Source organism: Eleginops maclovinus, chromosome 11 (assembly GCF_036324505.1).
Source record: "Eleginops maclovinus isolate JMC-PN-2008 ecotype Puerto Natales chromosome 11, JC_Emac_rtc_rv5, whole genome shotgun sequence".
NCBI lineage: Eukaryota > Metazoa > Chordata > Actinopteri > Perciformes > Eleginopidae > Eleginops > Eleginops maclovinus.
Genome location: NC_086359.1, coordinates 18301859 through 18324595, shown reverse-complemented (window position 1 = coordinate 18324595; position 22737 = coordinate 18301859). Strand labels below are relative to the sequence as shown.

The window sequence follows — 22737 nt, the reverse complement described above, 5'->3', positions numbered from 1 at the left end:
TTAACTTGTTTTATTTTGATAATCTTCTTTATTTTTTCGTATCGATGTTTTATAGTTGTTATTATTATTCTTATTATTATTAATTGACTATAAAATATCTAAACAGTGTAGGAATACTATAAAAAAAACTACTACTATAGTCCTGCAGTAAAGACACAGAAACAGAGACAACTGTAAAGTAAAACATTAGTCAATTTAAGAATTTACATGTTTATTTCTATGGCTTGAATGAATTTTTCTGTTTGTGAGATTTAATAACCGTTCCACACGAAGATATCAGAAACCAGAGGCTGCGATGTCACACTGATATACTGTACAGAAAACCGCTGCTCCACTGACACCTGCAGTCTGTCTGTGTCTGTCGGCGTGACATCACAGGGGTGGTTTGGGTGGAGGAGGCAGAGCCAGATGTTCAATACAGACAAAGCCGTCCTAAGTGTCATCAAAACATCACATTCCAAAAAGCTGACATTCAATATAATTTCCCTGCAAGATTATATTAGAATGGCCTATCAGCTTCAACCTCAGCTTTACTGGCTGAGTACGTGTACACATAAAAGGAGTTTTTTTCCCCCTCAAAGGTATATAATTAACGTGTGGTAACACACCTATTAGCGAAATCATACTTTTTTTTACCATACAAATATTTCACTGCATTATGTTGAACCTTGACCTGTCACCTGTGCAAATCAAATCGATTGGTTTGATGATCATAAAGCCTGATGAAAATACCAATTTATGCACATAATTCACCAAACTTTTTGACAACACTGATTTGACCACAACAAGCAGAGCAGCAGGTGAAAATATAAAAGAATGATTAGATTTCTCTTTTTTTTCACTAATACCTAAGGTCCGTCTTAGACATCAAGACAGGCACGCAACATATCAGACCCATGAAATGTAATGTTTCCAAATTCACTGACTTTAGAGAGACTTTACAACAAGCATCAGACGGACTCAGCAGGCAAGCAGCAGCCGGGTCGACACAAAGAAACAGGAGTCACAGCGATGCATTAGATACATATGGAAGTCTTTATGGCCAAATTCCCATAATAAATCTTTTGGGTGAAAAATCTAAACCTCTTGCAAAAGCATGCAATTATATTTTTGGCAAAAAAATATCCTCTTTTTTGGCAAAAAAAGTTGTGCTGGTTAAACAATAGCTCTTTGCTGGTTGGAAGCAGCCTTGTAATGTAGGAGCATCTTTATCGGTAACAGGACAATCTTCAAGACAAGGACTGAGAGCAATGTCTGTCGCATCAGTCTCTTTGTGTTGTGTGGGGAAACTCAGCAGGAAGGTTAAACGCATTCCAGTCCAGTCCTTTCTTTTATTTTGTTGTGGGGGTAGGGGTCTGAATGTATCCAGAGCACAGCTGGATAACACAGGAGGAAGAAGAGGAGGAGGAGAAACTGGATGTATTGCACTTTTGCATCCACACACATGCACTCACACCAATCCCTCGCATTTAATTTTTGTCTTCATCATCATTTTCCTTGTTCTACATGACGTTCTCAAACAGCTGCATGGAGCTCATCATGGTTTCGTCCTACAAAGAGGAAGCACAAGTAGTCAGGGCGGAATGATGCAATTAACTGGCAATGTACTGACTCCTTGTATTTGATGTATAGGCTGCATGATGACAGCAACCTCCGGTTATAACATCACTTCTTCAAAACACATCAAGTCTTGTAGGGACATGCTGAGGATTAGATTATTCCAGTTAATTTGCATTGAGAATATTAAGAGAATATTATATTTTATTGTCTTTTTGTTGTGCTCTATCTCAATTTATTTTTAATTTGTATTTGACTTTACGTGTTTTTAAATTATTTTCTTGTAATTGTATTATCCTTTTTATCTTGATTTGATTGAAATGTAAAAGTAAATGCTATGGAAGCCCAAAGAGGCAAGTGAGAAAAAACGTTTAAGTTTGACCTAAATAATTGTCTTTTTACAATACAGTCCATGCTTTTTACTCATCGAATAAATGTTATGTAATATTTCCCAAAGTTCCAAAAAGAAACTCCGGGCTCAAATCTAAAACCTATTTTTACGGACATGTAACAAATATAAGCAGGAACAACTTTTTAAATGTATTTCTTATTATTTCACAGATATTTCAGATGTAGAAGAGAAGAGTACATACCTCCTGGCAGGCTATAATAAACTCCTCCAAAGTCACCACTCCATCTTTGTTTTTATCCATTTTCTGTGGAAAAACACAATATAATTGTAATATAATGCAAATCAGCCTCATACTTATTAATTACCTTGTTGAAGGAAATGTTAACTCATTGAATAGTAACAACAGAAACATGTTCACAGTAATGAATACCAAACAGAGAATATTATATAAAGGTGCTAATGACATAAATATGTATAAGCTTTATCCAACATAAACTTCTAAAGTGTTTCAATAAAACTAAGAGGATTATTTTAGAAGCTACAGGGATGTAACTAAAGACACTTTTGACTTTTGTTGATCTTATTTATTAAAAATAAGACTTATTAACCCGGAAAAAGGCGTCCACATGCTGCTGCGGGACGTCTCCCTTTAGTGCAGGGTAAGTGAACTTCCCCATCATGTCATAAATGGCCCTCACAATCTCTGTCATTTCCTGAAAACAGAGAAGATTCAAATTGTGATAACTGACTTCATATCAAACACTGTACACACATTTAGAGCACGACCTCACCTCTCTGTTTATGTATCCGTCTTTGTTAATGTCGTAAAGATGAAACGTCCACTCAAGCTTTTCTCTCAGCGTTCCCCGCAGCAGTATAGACAACCCCATTACAAAGTCCTGATAGCAATGGAAAACAAGACAAGTCAGATTGTGAAAGCATCACGGAAGCAAAGGAATGATTCATATTTGACACAAAATGCAACTACAAAGGAGGACGTCTCACCTTGAACTTAATGGAGCCATTGTTGGTAGTGTCAAAAGCATTGAAGAGATAATGTGCGTACATGCTTGCATCTGAAACACAGAAAAACTGAACAATGTGAGCGGTCTCATGCTGCGAAAACACTTCTCAGAGCAATGAAGGAGATTTGATTGCACTTTACCTCCATGAGGGAAGAACTGTGCGTAAATGTGTTTGAATGTTTCCTCATTGACAACCCCACTTGGACACTCCTGAGGAAAGAAAAACATGAATTAATTAATCTGCTCAATGACATCAATATGATTTTACCTGTTGGAAGAAATAAGCAGCAGTGTGGAGGCATGAATCATGACCTCATCACATTTGACCCAGGAGTATCTTGTACATTTGAGTAGAATAGAGTTACAGTAGCTTAGGCCTTGTAACAAATTCACAAGCACCTATCTGTATATATATCTGCACTCTCCTGGTTATCCAGAGTTTGATTCTTTATTGCACTGATGTAAGTCGCTTTGGATAAAGATCAGTTAAATGAAATGTAATGTAACATGTAATCTCTTTTAGTTTTAGATAAATCCACTGCAGTTAGGAAAAATAACTTCCCCATGCTAGCATTATGGCTCAGTGGGTGACAATGTCTATTGAAATATCTCAACAATTATTGGAAGGAACACATATTTTACAGGTTTTATTTACCTCCACCAGCATATTTTATTTTATTCATTTCGGCAAAATAAGCATTTCTATAAATTATTAAAAATATTTTTTTATCCCTCCTACTCTGAAAAAAGGGCAAATTGAACTCAGCTACAAACCTTAACAGATGTGTTTGCACTGCAATCTCAGTAGATCGATATCTCGTGTGGACTTTAATACTATAGCAATCAAACCATTTGTATATATGTAGACCCTCTAGGCCTTCTGTCAAGTAAAAACATATATGTTTTCTTATCAGGGTAATCTACATTTTTGAAATGGGAAGTTTCTTGAATTCACTAAGGTATTGTAATATTAAAACCAGAGTGTGTGTATTTACGTTCTTGAAGCCACGATAGAGGATCTGCAGCTCCTGTTTGCTGAAGTTTGTCTGCGCCTCCAACTGGGCAAGACCCTCTGGCCTGTAACACACCGTCGTCATCTCGAGCTCATCATCTGTTTTATCTACAGCGAGAAAAGATAAAACAACATACGTTTATCATACAGAATCACGGCAAGACTTCTGCAATCCCTGTCTGACAATACTTTTCCTGTAATACACCCTAAAGAGACAAGTCAGCAAATCTTAAGAATTTGAGGGTGGCAGGAAAGAAATACAAATTTGATAGGACAGCAACAAAAAAAAACCGCACTTGCAGGGGAAGCTGGAAGAGGATCACAATGAGGTAAAAAAAAGAGAGGAATGGATTTGGTGGGATAAAAATACATGCGTCTGACAAATAGATCTCCTTGAAGGGTTTATTATTGTGCTCAGTACTGGGTACTGTGAGGATGGATGGTGGCTAATGATGTAAGGAGATCTCGTCTCCAGCTACAGGGCAAAACCAACATCCCAGCATCCGGCATTGGACACAAGCCAAACAAGTTCTCAAACATGAGTAAACATCAGAGCGAAAACAGCTCTCGGGAAGTTTTTATTGCATTCACCGGCACAGTATTTACACATTATCTTATTTACATTTATATCCCAACTGGTCCCTGTGACACCAGCAACATATTTGTGCTTTTGAGAAGTCCAAGTGACATATCCTTCGATGAGTAATTTCAACACACAACTCAAAACCCCATCAGATCTCACCAATTTCCATTAAGAAACATGACCAATGCACACATAAACAAGCTTGGTCGCTGTATCAGCATCACTTGGTTTGAGCTCTTGGTAGCTTTTAAGGAAAAGAGCTTGAGATGAATATATGATGATGGATTTTTAGATAGTGGCGATCACTCACGCTTTTCAACCCACTTAGCAGTGGTGTCAAGATTAATTCTCACGCTGAAACTGAATCTAGTATCATGTATCATCTGTCAGAGGAGAGATTCTTATTTGAATTTGATAACAAATATCCTATGGTCATCTGCTATTAGCAATTCCCATAGCATTAACTGTTTGTGATGCTAAGTGCTAAATGAGCTCTAGATAGCTGCATTTGCTAGAATAATTGCTTCGTCTTGGATCTTTGAATCATCTTTATTTATTAGATCTTAGTTTCAATCCTTACTGAATGTTGTGTTTATGAGATCAAACAAGACTTAGCTAACCAATCAGAGCAGACCGGACTGTGGCTTCAGACAGAGGGTGAAAAGAGGTGCTGCAGTGCAGGCATGGGTCTGTCTTCTCTGGAATATTATGAAACTAGATATAACTTGGCTTGTTCTCAAAGCATAAAACAATACTTTTGTTGAGTTTCTCAAATGTATATATTTGGAACTTTGATTCAATGCCATCCAGTTCCATTATATTTGACAGATGACAGACATCTCTATAGCTGATATATCCAACACTCGACAACTTACAGCTAAACAATAGAGACAGATGAATAGCACTTATGCTGCATATTAGGTGTTTGGGGGGTCTCAATTTGTGTCATTGGCCTATTCTGGCATATTTTGATGCCACTTTTATCAAATAGACACTGATGCTGAACTAGTGTGGAATATTTACTTTGAGTTATCAGCTGAACATACAGTATGTGTTTATGTAAAGCTTCCTCTGAATCCCTCCGTCTTCCGCTCAGCTTGTGTTGTGATCTCCTTGGCTTTTGTTGTCATGTGGATAGACGGAAATGATGAGGTAATACGTAATATACTAGAATGACTGATTAAAAAAATTTGTCAAACACAGTTTGAACATTCATCTTCCTTGTGAGTAAAGCCTGTCACCACTAGACAACACTTGCATTTGCTTTCTGTGATGGACACTTCTGGAGCAATGGAGACGAAACTCAGAGAGACACTGGAGCCGGAACTTTGATGGCTAACACTGAAGGTTTATTATGAAGTTAACGGCCAGAGAATTGACAAGACATTTGATGCAGCCACGAGTTGACAGAGCGGTTGCCCGACCAATTCTGAAGATCTCTCCTACAATATGAGGTATTAACTAGTTCCAAATGGACAATCAACATTTTTCAGAAGGGCTTCTAGATGTCCTTAAACAATGAACTATCTCATGGTAGCTTGTGCTCGGTCAGAAACTGGCAACAACAATTATGAACTGTGTCAAAGGTTAGCTCTGTCCAAAGTCCACCTGCCAGCAGCTTTTAAGCTAACTTATTAAAATGGTACATATTGTTTGTATAACCCGTGTCCTTCCTGGAGTCCCTCAGACTTATGACTAGAAAATATTCCCTAACGCTTTCCTGCAAACGCCATAGTGTGATCAGAAACAGATGAAATGAAAACAAGGGCGAGAAAAGGAAATGTGGAGAAGTGTTGATTGGAATGGAGCAATGGGAAAAGAGAAAGAAGGCGGTGACAGAGTGTGAAGATAAAAGGTGAGAGAAAGAGAATAACACATTGGAGAATAGGATCACGCTATGTACAGTGGACATAAAAAAACACAGGATTTGATAAAAGCCAACACTAGATGATTGATCTTAAGCAAGATGAGAAAAGGGAAATTGACTTGAATTTTTTGAATTTTGGGGATTACTGGCAAATTAAGGGGGCCATCAACTGTTGGTCTGATAACGATAAGCTTCTGGGGGAAAGGGCCAATATTTCGGATGTCGCAGTGTAGCCAGGATAAAGAGACATCCAGAGGTATTAGTGCGTACAGTACAAATAACTCATTCAGATGAGAGAATATTGTTGAGAGATGACGCATACCTCTGGATTGTTTCACAAATAGTGGCAATACACACCAATTATTTTTCAGTTAAGGAGCTTAATCATCCCCAGACTAATGCCGTTTATTTTACTCTCCACACAAATTGTTTGTCTGCACACAACCAAAACCCACTCAAAACATGATAGGTCATAATACTAAAAAAAAAAAGAAACCAGATACCAATTTATTGGCCATTACCTACCATATTGGCATTTATATGCAGCAGATATCTGTGAAGATATTTAAGGGTTATACTCCCAAATGGACACAAAATACTTATGTAGTATCTGCTTGGATTACAGGTACACATCTGCAGTAGATTGCTACTCCGGACACATCAAACCCTTTGAGGATGAAATTTAAGCTACCAGGCTACCTGCAGAGCAGAAAGTACTATGTTAACTAGTAACTGCTACAGCTTTGGGGTTTAGTAACTCTTATTGAGTTCAATCCAAATCCAAATAAATGAAAGAATGATCAGATTAACACCAACATAATGCTACATACTGTATGGGATATACTCTTACAAGATTCAGGCAGAGAAATGCTGCAGACACTCTAGTGAGGATGCTTGTACTGTAGCAATGCAAGGCAGAGGTCTTGATATAAATGGCGCAACAGCTGTTCTGCACACAAACTTTCATCAGCATGTAGTGGGAATAAAGTGTTACACAGTCAAGTGATGGAGATAATAATAGGTTTGTGCCAGATGGTGACTTTATAGACAAGCTGCAGCTCTGTCATACTGTTATGCCACCTGCTGCAGCTGCTGTAGGACAGTAGTGTTTACACACACCACCAATCTGAGTACCTGGTTGTGAAGGTGCTACAAGTGTAGCTTAGATTGTACACAATATGTTGGATCCGTTGTGCCTTTGTAGTTTACATTGTGAAGGCCTGGAAAGCTAGCTTTCTAGCTGAGGCTTAGATGAGAAAGTCAATGTAACTCTTGTCTGTACGGTAAATATAATGCTACAGCCACAAGCTGGTTAGCTTAGCTTAGCGGACCAAATTGTAAACAGTGGGAAACAGCTAGCTTGGCTCTGTCCAAAGTCCACCTGCCAGCAGCTTTTAAGCTAACTTATTAAAATGGTACATATTGTTTGTATAACCCATGTCCTTCCTGGAGTCCCTCAGACTGATGACAAAACTCCAGGATGTTGCTTCCCTTAGCCAACACTTAGTCAGGCACATTAACACCACAATAAATCCCTTTTGCACTTTAATTTTGATACAAATGAGACAAAGGAGATACGATTTTAGAAAGTGAGATTTAAAGACGCTGCCAAGGGTAATTTTCCTTGTGGACAAAGCCAGGCTAGCTTACCCGTTACCCGCTGATTTTTTTCATTTTGATAAGCTAAGCTTATTTAATTATCATGCTGGCTGGTAGCTGTTTAAGAAACATACATAAGAGTTGGTCCTAATATTCTCTTCAAACTCTTGACTAAAAAAGCATTCAAAGGGGCAATGAGTAAGACTTAGACACTCAAGTTAACCTTTGTTTTTTGTTTGAATTATATTTTTCTTACATTCATGTCATGGTATAGCAGCTGTTGCTTCGAATATTCGGTCTATGAAGTTATTTTTCTTTGTGTTGTGTTTCCTGAAAAACCAGAGTACCACATTAGTTTTCACCATACTGGTGTCATATATTGTAGAATACAGTCCACTAGTTTGCCAGTGACACAAACAGCAGATACTCAAGACAGAAGTACCTGCGTGTTTGAAAAAGACTTTGGCTGCTTTTGGAAATACACTGTGTGCTTTACAGTTTTGTGTTGTATACTATAGCTTTCTGACTCATACTTATTTTTACGTGTAGACCTACCTCTCCCTGTTTCTGTGATACATTTTCTCTCATGCAGAATCAATAAAGTGTTATCTTGTCTCGTCTGATCTCATGTACTTCTACACAGCTGGCTACGCAACACACTCTCTAATGGAGTGAGACAAAAAACAGGATGACCTCTGGGCATTTTTTCTCGCCATTTTGTTCAACAGATTTATCAAAACAAGGACCGAATAAGGATATCATATAAATGTTAATACAAACAGCAAGTACCACCAATCTTGTGTGGTATTGCGCCTGGCGTCAGAGATTAATTGCTCTGTTTACCGGTTTGTGTATTTTATCTCTGTTTCACGCTGCTATAAATTCATCATTCATCTTGGCTTGAGTATCATTCACGCTCTCCTCCCCTGCCCCTACAACCCAGTCTCCATGACAACGAGCATCTCAAGCATAAGGCTAGGGAGAAGTATGATATGTGAGCCGCCTGTTAATTCACATGCTCACTCCTGAACCGTCTCCCTCTCTCTCTTTCACTCAGATCCGCACAAAACTCACACAGTCAACGAGTGAGGGGCAGGGATGCTGCTCTCTAGTTGTTTTTCAAGGACATGTGACTATCTCGTTGAAACTGTAATCTCTCCTCACACCACGGCTTTATTCCGATCCCCGCTCACTGCTTTATCCCTTACAATTCTTCCACCACTTCCTTAGAGAATATTCTTAATTCATATTTTAAACATACAGTAGCTACCAAGCTTATTTTCTTTTCCCAAACTATAGTAAATAAAAGAATGCTTCAATTTGATTAATACATGTTTTTTACTTTACTTTAAGTAACATTTGGCAAATGCAGCTGTTTACCTTCATTCATTTATACTGATTTTCTCCACACAAATATGGCAAACATAAGTTATTGCTTATGCTAAATGTGCAACATGTAGAAAATCAAAGGGAATAATTCGTCCAAATGTTCTCTGCTATTTTTCCTCAGTTTAGTCACGCTTTCTGTTGCTCGTTTGTCTTCTCTCCATCTTTTCCTGAGTGTTGTTTACGTACCTCTGGATGGTCTCCTCTGCTTGGTTTGCATGGTCAAAGTGCCCACCACTGCGCCCATGTTGTCGCCGTGGAAACCAGCCTGGTCAAACAACCCACAGAGTGATAATCCTCGATTTGTTTCACGATTTAGGTCAGCCTGTTGTTTTTCCGGTCTGCCTCCACGGCAGTGAATCTTAAAGAGGCTTTGCCCCCCTGTTGAATCCTCTCACTGCCTTTAGATCTGACTCAGAGGGCAGGATCTCTCCTTTCAGCAGATTCTCTTGGATTTCTGCTTCCAAACACTCACACGAGCTGCTCCCGCCTTTCTGCGCCACTCCCTCCCTTCTGTGTCTGATTCTTCTCATCTGTCAGCCTTTTCCCCCCCTATTTCTGGCTCGCTGCCTCCTCATGCCCTCATGTTGTTATGGAGCGCTGGTAACCGATGCAGTAATAACTCTACCGACTGACAAGTGAATGGTAGCAGGTGAAGGACATGCCTTTCAAGGTGATGGATCCTTGTTCTTCACAGGCATTGCATTTTAAATTTGATAGGAATTAGTATCTGATTTATTGCCAAGTCAATTTTAAAATATAAGGAAATTGCCTTGGTGAATGGTTGCATAACATAAACTGTTAGAGAAATAAAAAGCAAACATTGAAAAAATAATAAATGTAAAACAGGAGAAAAATACAATAGAATGCAATAATCTAATATGAAGAATTGTAAATAATATGTACAAGAAATATGAATATAAAATATAAAAAATAGTATTAAAGTATGTACAGCAAGAAATATCTAAATACAAAATTGAAATTAAAGAAAAGAGAGTAATAGTGAAAGTACAACAAAAATAAATATATAACAGAAAAAAATGAAATATGGCATATGAAAATATCGTATAAAACAATGTGTAGAAAACTAAAATAATACTAATAAAATAAACATATAATTAAGGGAAAATAAAACATCTTACTTTTATCTCTCTTTATTTGCATATAAATGCGCATACAGACAAATACAATCGGGTGGTTAATGATCACTTTAGTCTAATAATACTCTGAGAGGGCTCTGCTCTGTGACGCATGGCATGAACTATAATGAGCATGTAGCTATACAGTATGTTGGCTGTGATGCTGCCCACTTGTGTGTGTTTGTTAATTCACTAATGAAACGCTGCTGGACTTGTTCTTCTCTATTTTGAATGCAGAGAGTTAGTATTTTCTTTTTACTTCAGTATAAGCAAGAACATTAGAGTGTTAAATGCTATCAATTAATATTCATGAAGCAGCTTTAATTGAGGAGGATGAGACTGTGTGCATTGGAGGAAGGAAAGCAGTGGGAATAAGTCATGTTCAGTTCCCTACAAGTGCTGAGCATTAAAATCCAACAGGGTTGTTGGAGACTAAAGTAAGTGTTTCTTATACTGTAAGTGCTTTTGCTACTTAAACAATATTATTCACTCTGGTGCACGCAGCTAATGAGGTTAAACATGTCTTTGTGTGTTTAAGAGTCTGACATATAGGGGCAGTGATTCTAAACGGAGTTCAGATGAAGATGAGAAGACAAAAAAACATTACGTTTGATGTCTTCAATTTCTCTTTTATTCTCTCTTAAGTCTATGTTAAGGGAAAAAAACTCTAGGTGCACCAACGTTTTTTTAACCATCACTTCTTAAACACTTGTACTGTAAGATGAATCCCACTTGATTTTAAATGATGGGGGTGCGGCCGTTTATTATTAGCATAGATAGAATCCCGCAAAAAAACACAAGACGTTCAGTAAAATTGCGGTAATGTTAAAAAGGCTTCTATTTATGTCTAACCCTGAAATGCTCCACCTTTATAATTTATGGCTCCATTGATTCCTGTAACCCTAACCCAACCATCCACCTGAAACCCATTTGGAAACAGGACATAGGCCTGCCAAAAACAGTGGAACCATATCCTCAACATAGTCCACTATTCTTCTTCTATGCGAGGCATGGTTTACTGCAGTGCAAGGCTCTATTCAGACAAAATTATGCAATCACTCGATAAAAATGTTACCAGACACAACTGAAAATGTCATTATGTGCTTCAAATGGTTTGCACGCATGGTCGATCCTTTTAACACTTTAAGCTAGATGTCTCATAGTATTTAAACAGAAGCACATCAAGCTGAATAAGAACAGAGTTTTACTTACAGATGCCAATATATCCCTCGACAAGACCTGGAAGCCCTTCATTGTTTGTTTGAACAAAGCTCACATCCATCCAGGTCTGTCAAGTCAGTTACCAGACATTAAAGATAATCCACTGTTAAATGTTTATACAGGTGCACAATCAATATCAATATTTGAGCAAGAAACTAATCTAACGCAATATCTTCCTTCAAGGGTCTTAATTGAGATTGATTGACCATTGGTATTTTCTAAGCCAATGCATTACTCAAAAAGAGTTAACAATACAACTTGTATTTCCTTCCATTGGACAAATCATTTATGGACTATTCCAAGAGAAAAGCAAAACAAATGAAATATTTGATGAATCCAGAAAACAATGAGAAATAACAAAATAAGAACGAATAATATCTAGAAGGCATCTTATATATTTTCCTGCATGGAGTCCATTGGTGTCTAGTGTACAGTATAACGTACTTTAACACAGGAAATGTAAATGTCTGTTTAAATATTCCACAGACTGCAGATTAGAAATGCAAATGCTCTTTCTGCCTCACCTCTTTCTTTGTGTGGGCTTCGGAAAAAAAGGTTTTGAAAAATCAATGGTCTTCTACATGTTCTTAATGCGTACTTCTGATAAATATACAAGGCTAATGCCTTTTCTTTTATCCATTTAAATACCATAACCATAACATAAAAAAGATTCTCTGCATTTTTCTATTAAATATGTATTACTTTTACCTCCTGGAAAACTGGCCTCTGATAGTGGAAGCATTAATAAAAATGACGACTGATGCCATAGATGTTTTGAACAATCTTTCCCATCACCTGATCACATTAAAAAGTAGTAATGAGCCTCCTGACACACATACAAACAATAACAGAAGGAGAACTAAGGATTCAGAAAGGTTTCCATTTGATATCCCCATGACAGATGTTTGCGTGTGGAACTACCTTCCTGCACCGTAACCCTCTGAACATGACACAGCACCGCAGTCTGACCTCATAGTCTCCCCATTATCCTTTAAGCAGTTCTTCATCCACAAAAGTCAATGCACCAACAGGGAGGAAACCGTGCTAAAGGCCCTGAAGAAAAGGTTTTTATGAGGCTTTAACCAATATTTTCCTCTTATCCTTTGCCGATTTGTGTCCCTTATAATAGTTAATCTAATGTTAAGCATTCAAACAATTGATTTTTTACAGTCCGATGAATTAATATAACATCTTAAGATACGAAATGTTTTTATTTATGTTTAAAAGACACAATACAGCCACCACGGGACAATTCTTAAAGGGGCCCTATTGTGCCTTCTGGGGTTGTCCCTTTCCTGTAGTGTGTTATATAGGTTGTTGTGCATGTAAATGGTCTGCAAACTGTTTACTACTATAACAGAGTGACATCACTATGTAACACTTGCGCTTCTATTGGCCACTGATTCAACACACTGTAAGTGATAGGCTAAGGGGCGAGACATCTCTAATTGGTTGACTAATCACAACAGAGCCGGACATCTAACCAATCAGAGCAGACTGGGCTTTGGTTTCAGACAGAGGGTGAAAAGAGGTGCTGCAGCACAGGCAGTATGAGAAAAATAAAGACCTTTCTGAAGGTACAAAATACAAATATGAACCTGAAAATGAGCTCAAGAGGCCCCTTTAACATGAAAAAGTAATGGCATACAGTACAGTGATGTGCATTAAGACACTCACGTATTCTGTATAGCTTAACATATTTATTCTTCTGTAGATTAACATTTCTCATTTATGTTATCCCTGAATCAGCACATATGTAGGTATGCTTTACTCGTCCCTTCTGTGCATCTAGCATCTTGTATGAAGGATACATTCATTTACTTTTAACTAATTTAAACCCCTACACTTTAATTGCTCATGTGTTTCAGCAAGATTTTTACTGATGTTAAAAACCTTCTCCACATTCAAAACATGTCCGTAAAAGTCGTAATATTTTGAGAATCAAAGACAAAAACTGTCTATTTTATTAAATCAGCTTCCTTAATTAATAATTAGGTATAAGAACATGAACCAGTGATCATTTGGTTATTTGAAATGGTAAGAAGTAAGCATTTCATTAATTATATACATGCAAACGATTGCATTTATGTTTTTTTATAAAAGAGAAAAATAAATTCAATTTAATATTACAAAGATATATAGGGAGATTGTAGTCCTTTTATTTTCTACACTATTATTCAACAGTAATATTTCTCGATATGACTTCTGATGGTGTCTCTGTGATGAAATAGATGGGTTCCCATAGACAGTCACAACTTCTCTGTTAAATGTTGATGTTTTAGGAGGCCAGTAGAGAGCAGCTTTGGTACATTTTCTGTTATGTTGTGGTTTTACTCTTTTACCAACAGGTGGCAACATCGTGCAATATTTATTGGCGCTATCACCAGCTTGGGGCACCATTGCAATCTCATTTAGCTCTTGATTAAACACAATATCAGCATAAATGTACATAATTATAACATAGGGGCAAGTACTGTAGCAGAACCTGTAGTATCCTACTGCAAAACTACACCCCACACATCCATTTCAATACTGTCATCTGCAATTATTATTTCTGATCTGGGATAAAAAAGGATTCTGTATGTAAATATCAGATAGGGGGGCTGGAGAGAATGAACATGGAGAGCCAAAAACACGGAGGAGGATTGAGACAAAAATACATCTTAAAGAAGACGGTTACATAAAAGTGTGTAGCGAGGTGAGGTTAAAAATTAAAAACAAAGACACACACTGTCAGCTCCAATCCACTGCTTTAACAGCACCAGGAAAAGAATGAGACGAAAAGGAATAGAAAGAGTTTTCCGGGGGAGAACGGATCAAAAATGCAGTGACATTCTGCATTAATCAGCCATACATGTATATTGTGGTCGTCGTAGAGATATGAGAGTACCGTGGCCGTATTTCAGAATCTGTCACCACAGTGGGGGATGAAGGGACTCTTGCTGCAAGGTTGTGCACTTAGAGGACACATGTGACTTGTAATAGCAAGGGACAGGTGCAGCGCGGGGGGGGGGGGGGGGGGGGGGGGGGTTGGTTCTGCTCCTGCTACACTCCTACGTTTCCTACAAGAGTACTGGACCAGGCACAAACGAAAATATAAAGAAGAGCTTGAAATGACTCAAGTCGGGCTGCCCTTAACTTAAATCATTCTTAGTCTTTCTTGGTTATATTCGTACATTTCTTAGACAGATCATGCAAAAACACTACTTCAAAGCTTGTGTTTTCCAGAGATATGCTCCAAAAAGTTTCTTAGAAATAAGTCATACCGCATGAAGAAATCGACCAATTAGTCGTCTAAATGGCCAAGAGGGAGCAGCCCTTGTGTAATGAAGTAAAAAAAAAAAAATCTAATTATGGATCTTGCTAAAGGTCCCATATTATACCATATTTGGACAATAAATTATAAGGCCACATTTATACAAAACATGTCTCTGAAGTGTTTTGCTCAAAATACCAAACAGATCACCCGTTGTAGCATGCCTTATTCCCCTCTATTTCAGCCCTGTTACAAAAGTACTGATTCTGGATCACAAGGACAGTGCCTTTTATATCCGGCTCTTTACACATATTCTCTCCATATCAGTGATAGTAATGCTTGCTAATGTAAACACAGACCATATTACTTCCAAAACACCTTGCGCATTGTTTCTAATAGAACTCAAAACTTGACTTTCTTCAGTGTTTACTGCTAGAACAGTGCCATTATATTATACAACTCTAAATACCTCCTGCAGACATCCTGCTGAATACACAGAGACACAGCTGTGGGAGGGATTGAGCTCGTGACTGTATATGGGGGACGATAGGTTGGGACGTGGGGACGTGGGCGAGACGTTGCCAGGAGTTCAATGTAAAGCTAGCCCACATTTCCGATAAGACATCAAGTTTGAAGCAAATCTGGTTAAGCTCGTTTGTACCCCCGTTTTTAGAGTTGTGTGTAAGGAGGAAAAGAGAGAGGGTTGTATTTTCTGACACTTTGTGAGTCTCCTTACACACCGGGGATACATATTTATGTATAAAAGACAGCAAAATAATTAAAAATTAATTTCAAGCCACTTTATAACCTGGGAACTAAAATCCAAAGCTATATTCAATAGTAGCATGGAGAAAATAGTGAAGAGTCATAAAGTAGACGGCCTATATACTGTAAGTATTAGAAAAATATTTACTGCTAAATTCAAAATTTTAAATTCAAGATTAGCCACCATAAAATACTGGTCAATGTGTTTTAATGGTTCCTTTAGAAGTTTATAGTACTGCATTACCAGAGGTACTGTCAAGGGAGGCATAACAAGCCAGTATCTCTAAACTGGATTTAAGTACAATAATAAGACTTTGATATTCAGTTATGATCTTTGATTCATCATAATGTGGCAAGGATGGGAGTGAAGGGATTACGTTTGATTGGGTGAAGGAGATGGAAGACCCACAACATTACTGTGGGAATAGTAACCCAGGAAATTTGTACAACTGGAATATGGGTGTGACCAACAAACTCACATTTGTAAAATCCAATTAAACAGTGATACATTTTGTCATAGAAATAATTGATAATGATTTTAAAATTATATTTATTTTATTTAAAGTTAAAAAAGAATCGCAACAAGATAATATTTAAAAGTTTTTTTCATTTTTTAAGCTATTATATATCGCTTCAGAACAAAAAGGGAGAGGGCATTTCTAAGGTCTTGAAGAACTGAAGCACAGAAATTGTACTGACTTGATTTTCTAATGGATGGCGCTATGCAAGAAATTCCTTATAAAAATGACATATCTTTTTTCTTTTCTACATGCAATCTCGTCTTATAAAACTGCATTACGACAACACAATTGTAGAATAAATGTCCAAGCCTTTCAGAGAACAAATCTAACGTTGGCTGAATGGTGCAGGATTAAACTTCAGTTGACCAGAGTGTGGTACTTGGGAACAAAAGCACTTAATGGGTAAATGATAAGGTCCAAGAATACTTTGTCAGGGACATTTTCCAAATGGAAAAGCATCACTCATCCTGAACAACTGTGACTGTGTACAACTCATGAATCTATTAGCATCGACCTCATACTGTACTCCATCAACAGCACCCTTTACTGGAACTCTTCTATTAAGTGGGGAACATGAGACTGGGTAACCATCTAATTCCAATTTGAATAAACTTCTTTCAATGTCAGCAACATTGAGAAGGTCTTTGCTCTCAGCCCGCCAAGAGGATTTCTATTTTGTTTTCACTATCATCCCTGTAACTAGAAATGTCTTTTAATTTCCACCAATTTTATTCTTCCTTTACACTGATCTACCTCCATCTTTCCCTTTCTTCATAGAGGAAAAGCAAAGCCAACAGATGTCATATATAATCTGACCCTGATTTGGGAATTGGGGGAGGAGTCAGGACTGGGGCTGCGTTCACTAACCCCAAACTGGATCTACGTGCACTGGGACAGCAATCCCTCACATATCTTCAATACTAGGGGAATAGTCTCAATGCTAGTTGGCAAGTGACAATTCTGTGGTTATTCTGGCAATTTCCACAACTCAATACTCAGAAGTTGTTCATTTGCTATCAATTTGTTACATAATATATATATATATATATATATATATATATATATATAGCGAGGAAAAAAATAACATTAACAAACCGTAGATGACTGAAGTGTTGTTCTGCATGAACAAGGCATATCAACAACCAGTCTGAACTCTGACACTTAAGCTTGCCATGTTTAAAGGTCTAAAACTGAATGTACATGCTGCTGAATTTGTGAGTACAGAATTTGAAAGGTGAGCGGGCAGAGTTAACGGTTCATATCACTATCTGTATAAGTGTGTAAAGGCAAATGTGTTTAACAAACCGCAAAAGGAGATAAGGGTTTTTCAGACTACATGACATGATCGCGTGTGTGAAACGGATTATGCATGTGTGTGCATATTTTCATGTGTGCCTTCTCCCATGCATATGATAGATATGCAAAGCAGAGATGATGCTCTGAGACGTGATAATGACTGAAGTGTGCAGAGAAATGCAACCACAACGACAGGAAATAAAAAGAGCATTGAAGTGCTTTAAGCCTAGAAAGATCATTGTGTTGTTTTAATTAAACACATTTTACATGAGGGTTTTACAAACATTACCCAGTAAATGGAGGTCGTAAACTGCATTTACATGACAATCGGTAAAAGCGCTCTGCGTTGACGTTGTCATTTGTTTCTATTGTTGAAATTGTTTCATTTTGGACTTAGTAACCGCTTCGACAACTACATGACAGTTGCAAGCAAGGGGAGGTAACCAAAGAAAAACTTAAAAGTTCTACCGCATGGCTGTGGGCCCAACCTCGTGGTGAGCAAAAAGAGAAAATCGCGCATCATGGGAAATTAGCTTTGGTCCTTTTTTGGTTGAGAATATAATCAAAATATATGTTAAATAATAATAATGATAATCCCATAAATTGGATCCTCACTAATATCCAGCAGGGGGCGACCAGACTGGTTGGAAAAAAAAGACCAATTGTATAGAGTCTATGAGAAAATAAGCTTACTTCTTAATTTATTTAATAACACAGTAAAGATTTTAAAAACACAAGTTTGGTAAACAAATAGTTTCAAAAGGCTTCTTAAATACAGCATGGTGTTTCACCGCTAGTGCTGCAAACGTGAACAATAAGGGGATTACCATTCAGTGAACGATGGTCCCATTCACATATACATACAGTATAAGGCATCTGTTAGTTATTCAAGTTTATAGTTATTGAAATTAAATTTCTGGAATTCTTAACCACATGGATATGTTTTCCCTTATGTTATAGTTTAAAATATATATATATATTTATGGACCCAATAACAGGAACATATGTGATGCAATCTGTTTGTGCGCCCACCTTAAAGAAAGCTAGTTGATAACACATTATATCATTTACACTTAGTATCACATACATAACACAATGTGGAGGGATAGGAAAAACAACGTCTATAATTTCTCCCATTATATTGAAAATTGTGAGCAAGTATCTAATCCAGAGACTCATTGATATTAATTATGGGATTCAAAAGAATACATGGCCCCAGTGCTGCCCAATGCAGCAGCATCTTAACCTTAAGTTACAGAAGGCCAGTGTGCACCTTAGCGTGCATAAATAACCTTTTAGGAAAAGAAGAAAACAAGCCCAGAGGCACAATGTCAGGGGACTACATGGTCGATAGATTTCACACTTCAATTCATCAGCAGCTCACGCTTTGAGGGTGCGGAGGGCCAGATAACACGCATCCTGGAATTTTTGCTATTAAGTTAGTATTGTTTTTGGCATGCTGCAATAGCTTTCAAGCTCCTTAGCTCTTATGCTGCACTAAACACAGGCCAGTATCTGGGCTCCAAATCCCCCCTCTTTATTTACTTTACATCGTTAAACAGTCCTGTTATTTAAGGGTTAGCTCCTTACAAAGTAGGTTGGGAATTGTTCACATGTTAAAGACAGGATAGTCCGCAGTCTCTCAGTTTTTAGACTCTACAGATATGTGGCTCCATCACACGACCTACATTGTTAACCCAAGCGGCAAAATAATTAGGCTGGATTATTTCTAGAATAGCACAGAAGCTGACAAAGCCACCTCTTTTAGAAAGCACGGTTTCAGTCTCTGCAAGTTTTTTACAAGTTCTCATTAAAGGTTTACTTTCTCCTTGATAATGCTACAACTTTACTTTTAGTTAAAATCAGCAACACCTTAAACATGTGAAAAAACTTTAAATATTTTTGAGTTTGGATTTATTTTAGGAGAAAAGGCCAACTAGAGTCTGTGAGACTGGATAAAGGTAGCAGATTTAACAGAAATTGAAGCAACTGCCTCAGAAAGATGAAAGATTATAACATATATTGGCCCCTAACTTCAGTTATTCCAAGGAGCTTGCTAATTGATGAAAATGCAAAATAAAAAAAGACCACAATAAAAGGTAACATACACTGCCTGGCTGAAAAAAAGGTCACACACTCTAATATTCGTTGGACCGCCTTTAGCTTTGATTACGGCACGTATTCGCTGTGGCATCGTTTCCACAAGCTTCTGCAAAGTCACAACATTTATTTCTGTCTTGCATTCATTTTTCGCCAAGATCTTGTATTGATGACGGGAGATTCGGAGCACTGCGCAAAGTGTTCTCCAGCACATCCCAAAGATTCTCCATCGGGTTCAGGTCTGGACTTTGTGGGGGCCAATCCATGTGTGAAAATGATGTCTCATGCTCCCTGAACCACTCTTTCACAATTTGAGCCCGATGGATCCTGGCATTGTCATCTTGGAACATGCCCGTGCCATCAGGGAAGAAAAAAACCTGGTCTTTCAGTATATTCAGGTAGTCAGCTGACCTCATTCTTTGGGCACATAACGTTGCTGAACCTAGACCAGACCAACTGCAGCAACCCTAGACCATAGCACTGCCCCTACAGGCTGGTGACCTTTTTTTTTGGCTGGGCAGTGTACATTGCCTGCTTTAATAATGCATTATAATCTATTAGTACTGTATAATTATAAGATAAGCACTCATTAATATTTATAATGCTTGCCTCATCTTCCTCGCAGTATGCTTGAAAAGCAGTCATAGTAAGACTATCAACATATTGGAAATAAGCATGGAGACTCGTACGGTAATGGCCCAGAGAGAGTGTATATATAGTATAGTAGATTCAATTTTAAATGTATATCAGACCACAGTGTGTTACCAGCTGACCTGGCAGCTGCACTCTGACTTGGTGACTCAGCAATTGCTATTTTGTTGTTCTGGCAAAAAGTAATTTTGGATTAGACGATGATGGAGGTGGTGAGGAGAGTGAGAGCCAGTGCTTTTAACACAAACAACAAGACAAGGTCGATAGTGCACCGCAACTGTTGCCCTTATGGGTGACGCACATGGCCTCCACTTTCTGCTCTCCATGGTGTACGCAGACGTAAAACCCAACAAACCTTTTTCTTATACACGTCAAATCATAGCAGTTTTTCTAACAGTGATGCAAAATGATGTGCAATGATGGTTTACAATCTATTTTAGCTTCAAATGAAGTTCTACTCATGACGTCTTATTAAAAGTTATGGCCTCAGTGTGTGCAGGGATTGGGGAATTTTGATTGGTTCAACTGTAGAGTGAATTATATTTCTTAGACTGTTTCATTACAGTTTCAAAAGCCCTGAATGTCAACATATAGAGTATTTCACCAAAGGAAAAGTACAAATAGCATACAAAATAGACACAAAATCGATTTCTCTGTATCGCTCATCTGATCACGACATGAGAATGGTGTACCACTTCTGTGTCCAAAACTCAACAAATGCCCGGTTACAGAAATCTTCTCTGACTGGCACCAAAAGCTCTTATTGACAAAATTAAGGACGGACTTATGTCGTATTCTCACATCATACATCGAGCACAACTGCATCTAGGAACTAGAATGTCACTCAGAGAGAGATTAACTAAAGTTAGAAAGTAGTTTTTCCTAGTTTGGTGCGTTCACTAACTTTAATTGTTTAAAACAACATGGACACTGAAAAGAAGTGTGTGTTGTAGGCCAATTAAATGGCTACAGTATTTGCTTGTCACTGAAGAGGAAAGGAAACCAGAATACCAGAATATCAAAATCTTTGCCAACAAATAGAAATCAATTGTGCGACGCTAATAAAAAATTACGGGGGAAATAAACTACGGCTTGAATTGAAGGTGTTATAATCAGTTATTGACTTAAAATAAGTAAGTATCTGTTGGAGTTGGTATCTGGTGGATTTAAACACATTTACACACTTACAGTAGAGATTTTGCGTGTAACCATCTAAAAAAACACATTGTTTCTATGCAAATGCAAAAAAAGTAATAAACTTGCACATTTAGGTGAAAAATTAAAGTCACTGCAAAAGAATAAGAGTAGAATAATACCTCCATACCTTTAGAGAGGCCTCCTGAGACGAGCCTCTGAAGGGACTGGATCAGTTTGAGCACCCCCTGCCTGCAGCGGCTGGTGCACCCAGCCATCCCGAGGCTGATGTGGAGACGGGGGCCGACGGGGCAAAGAGGCTTCACCAGAGAACCACTGTTTCCTCTGATATATCTAAAGAAAAAGAGGGTTTGAGCTTGAAAGTGTCCCCACAGTGTCCTTTCGGGAGATATTGCTGTAGCGTGGGGAGCGATCCTTTTTGCAGAGAAGAATCTGCTTCAGTAGTTTTTGTGATGCGACATCCTCAGGTCCTTTGAGGGGATCCTTGAGAAGAAAAAACTATGAAACAAATTAATAATTTAAATGTAAAATCAAGCTTGTAGTATAGCTTAAAAATGTGTATTCTCTTCCATGCAGTTACACCTGAGTACTTGTTAACTGAACTATATCACGCAGGTCAATTAGAAACTCTTTCCATCAGCATAAGATAAAGAAATACTGATGGGAAATAAAAATGCAAACCTGTATGTCAAACTATTCGAAAAGCAAAAATGTGTTCCACGCAGCAAAATGAGGCAGAAGTTAAATTATTAAACAGACGCCGAAAGTAGAATGTGGGGAAAGTGGTGTGCCCTGAAAGTTCTTTTCTTCCAATAAAAAGGAGCAGGTCAAACTCTTCTCTCCATCTACTCTGATCACTCTTTCCTTCTGCTCCTTTTTGTCTTGTCTTCTGTCTGGTGAGGTAGCAGATTTTCCTCCAGTGTACGTTTCTGTGTGAGGTTTTCCTTCGGAGCTGCAGTGGGAGCCCTGCGGCTGTGGTCTGTGGAGTTGCTTCGCTTCTGGTGCTCTCAGCAGATCTGTGCTGCAGAGAGAAGCCGCCACTGTACCCTCCCTCCCTCGTCTATACTCCCTCCCTCCCTCCTTCTGAGTTGTGCCTCCTCACTCTCATTTTGGCGAATGCTGTTTGTTCTTCCATTGTTTTTCTTTTAAGATGTAAACAAACGTTATGTTGGTTATGGATTAAGGCTAACACGCAGAATCCTGTGGGAAATATTTAGTTTTTTAAAGGACTATTACAACATGATTTGCAGCA

General features: G+C 38.0%; 1 protein-coding gene across 2 annotated transcripts; it reads right to left on the bottom strand.

Moving 5' to 3' along the window:
* Positions 1-215: 215 nt before the first annotated feature.
* On the bottom strand, positions 216-22481 carry kcnip1b (Kv channel interacting protein 1 b). Of its 2 annotated transcripts, XM_063894248.1 has the most exons (9): positions 22167-22481; positions 21655-21983; positions 3930-4054; positions 3075-3144; positions 2915-2985; positions 2701-2808; positions 2518-2622; positions 2151-2213; positions 216-1550 (listed from the first exon to the last, which is right to left on the bottom strand). In XM_063894248.1, the coding sequence occupies exons 2-9, from the start codon at positions 21740-21742 to the stop codon at positions 1503-1505; spliced, it is 678 nt and encodes a 225-aa protein (XP_063750318.1). In that variant the 5' UTR covers positions 21743-21983; positions 22167-22481; the 3' UTR covers positions 216-1502. The 2 variants fall into 2 exon arrangements, with proteins under 2 accessions (XP_063750318.1, XP_063750319.1); XM_063894249.1 differs by lacking the exons at positions 21655-21983; positions 22167-22481 and adding an exon at positions 9571-9945.
* Positions 22482-22737: the final 256 nt, after the last annotated feature.

What these genes read in the sequence shown, in the direction of transcription:
- kcnip1b (XM_063894248.1), bottom strand. Translation starts at nt 21,742, where the DNA reads ATGGCTGGGTGCACCAGCCGCTGCAGGCAGGGGGTGCTCAAACTGATC. An exon ending in TCTATCGTGGCTTCAAGAAC is followed by an intron (nt 3,145 to 3,929) that starts GTAAATACACAC and finishes TTCTTTCCTCAG; the next exon opens with GAGTGTCCAAGTGGGGTTGT. An exon ending in ACGGATACATAAACAGAGAG is followed by an intron (nt 2,623 to 2,700) that starts GTGAGGTCGTGC and finishes CTCTGTTTTCAG; the next exon opens with GAAATGACAGAGATTGTGAG.